Raw genomic sequence first — 2,686 nt, 5'->3', positions numbered from 1 at the left:
GGAACTTACGTAATTACCCATTATACATTGTGATATAGCCTGGTTCGTTGGTCCGTTAGATCGGATTGCTTTCTCACTACAACCGAACCGCTCCAGAGTTCGTTTTCAATCGAGCCGAGACCACCTCGTTCAGGTGATCTCGGACCGATTGTTTTGGCGCGGATCCGAGCACGATTGCCATGTTCACATATGCCCAAACGAACCGAGCTAAGGGGGGAAACGTGCCAGGCTGCGAAACAACGAGCCAGGTGTGAAAGTACCCTTAAAATCTGCCATTATTGTTCATGAAGCTCAGCCAATCGGCTAAGTAGTAAATTCCATGTGACAGTTGAATCTAATATTTCACATTTTGTGTAGTGTACACTACACTATATTTTAGAAAATTAAACAATTCCTTGAGTTTTAAACATATTTTGGAAATATAAGTCATAAAATGAGTTGACTAGTGACATTAACGAAGAACATAGACTAAAGTTAGCTCAACCTCCTGCTCAGACAGTCAATTATTGTATTGTGAGGAAACTCACATGGCCTGGCGTTCCATTTGTCAGGCTTCTTAAAGGACCTAAATTCAGGAAGGTGATTTTCTCCAGGAAATACACCTGGCTTCCTGTGGGGAATTACCTTTCAGTTTGTAAGGGACACGGATATGTGTCACTGTCACTGATTCAATGCTTGTTAAGCCCTGACGTGGCTAGCTTAGCTGAATTGCTGTGCTAGGGTGAACTCCACAGTCATTTGGAGTCACTAATGACCGAAGTTAGGAAGTGATTTTCTGTGCAGAAATCTCAGAGCAGTGGATTATCCACGAGAAATGCTTCGTAATTGGAAGAAACACTCAGAGAGCTCGATTGTCGTTCTGAACTCACCACTTCCTAATTACAAGTAAATAGATACAGGCTGATAAACACTCACAAAACGGCACAGCGTTTCCTAAATTCCCAGACATAAATAAATATATATATATATATTTTGTGGCCTTGTTTCCATCAGGGCGTCTCATTAGAGAAGAGTGAATTTAAGGGGCTAAAACCAGTCTCGCAGACGATGGCTTTGAGAAATGCATCATCTGCACAATACTGAGCTCTGTAAACCCACACAGCACAGAGCCATTTTATGTGATGACACGGATCCTCCATTGTCATTCATTCCTGTTAATGCCTCACTGCTTATCGCCACTCACTCTTCCTCCAAATGTGGAAATTACAGCCGGCCACAGTTATCACCCACAGACTGCAGGCTGCCAGGGAGCACCAGCTGGATTACCCTGCTCCACCAATTACCCGCCAAACCCTGAGCAGGAAATTATTTTCATCATTTATGCTCCAGTCAGCTGGCATTGTGGTTTGACACAGGGCAGATATATTGGAGAAGCCAGGGTAGCAGCAGTGTCTGAAAAACTGGATATCAGCAGAGATTTTTACTGGATCGTATAAACATTTGTACTGTAGGTCTACAATGAGCCTCTATAAACATGAAAGAGAGCAACAGTTTGTTCAGTGCATTATAGCGCTATAATTTCATGTTTTACGAGAGCAACATGCTTGTGGCAGTATCTTTTTATTATTACAACAATGTTTTTGTATGTGACCGAGGAATGAAATAATACTACAGCTGCTGTTTCATTGTGTTGCAGGCATGAGGATCCTGGTAACGCTTCTGCTGGACACTCTCTAAAATTTCCAAAGGGTGCCGCGACAAAAAAAAGGTTGGGAAACACCGTTCTAAAGCATACATAAGCCTTGTGTGAGGAACCCACTGAATTTTTTGTTTTTCATGAACAAATCTTCTGACGTACGTATTTTTAGTTACCAGGTTAACCCCATTCACATTGAATGATTCACTCACAAGTTCAGTTTACTGACTCAGTCTGCCCTGATCCAGTGATCCAGTCTGGAAATTTTGCTCTGATTATCACATTAAGTGGAAGGCTATAGTTTATGATACTTTTGTGTGCTTTTGCATTCTTTTGTGCCATTTTTGAAGCTTGAAAGCCTCACTATTTTAAGAAGTAATTCTTATTTTATCCTTTGTACAGGCCTACAAGTCTAGACCTGCACAACTACTACCACACAGAAAACGATGATGAAAACCCGTTTATCTGTTCTCAACCACGGGAGAATGGCGTGCGTCTATGCACCTCCATCCCCACGCTCCACAAAGAGGGCCGGCAGTGCCAGCTGGACATGGCATTGTGCTGCTGCTTTGCTTCTTTGTTTTCTTCATCTTTGGGATTGTAGGGGTCCAGCTGTGGGCCGGGCTTCTCCGCAACCGCTGCTTCCTCCCAGAAAACTTCTCCCTGTGAGTGTGATGGCTTGGGTTTTAGTATTACAGTCATGATTCATTTGACCTCAGGAGTCTTGAAATTAGAAGGTTTATAATGTGAGCACATTATTGTAATGGTGAAAGGCCAAATGTTATCACAAGATCCATTTAAATGGGATTTTATGGGATAAAAGCAATAAAGAGAAATGCATAAATTAGCAAAGACAAACAAATAAATATTATTTATTTCTGTATGTGTATGTATATATGTTAAGCTATTATTTTAATAAATGTATTTTACTTATTTATAATTTATATTTTTTATTTTATAGATATATATATATATATATATATATATATATATATACTATATATTTTTCCTGTTTTTTTTTATTTTTTGCATATTTGTCACACTTAAAAG

General features: G+C 40.0%; 1 protein-coding gene across 1 annotated transcript in view; it reads left to right on the top strand.

The window, feature by feature from the left end:
- Nucleotides 1-2,686, top strand: part of LOC107743785 (voltage-dependent T-type calcium channel subunit alpha-1G-like) — a 163,081-nt gene that overhangs the window by 50,890 nt on the left and 109,505 nt on the right. Inside the window, 2 exon segments of the mRNA XM_016557185.1 lie at nt 1,637-1,682; nt 2,188-2,301. Of these exon segments, the coding sequence (XP_016412671.1) occupies nt 1,637-1,682; nt 2,188-2,301 (160 nt within the window).

The sequence above is a fragment of the Sinocyclocheilus rhinocerous genome, unplaced genomic scaffold (genome assembly GCF_001515625.1).
Source record: "Sinocyclocheilus rhinocerous isolate Xijiao unplaced genomic scaffold, SAMN03320098_v1.1 scaffold497, whole genome shotgun sequence".
NCBI classification, from domain to species: Eukaryota; Metazoa; Chordata; class Actinopteri; order Cypriniformes; family Cyprinidae; genus Sinocyclocheilus; species Sinocyclocheilus rhinocerous.
The sequence above is the reverse complement of the archived record's forward strand: the minus strand, read 5'-3'. Positions and strand labels throughout refer to the sequence as shown.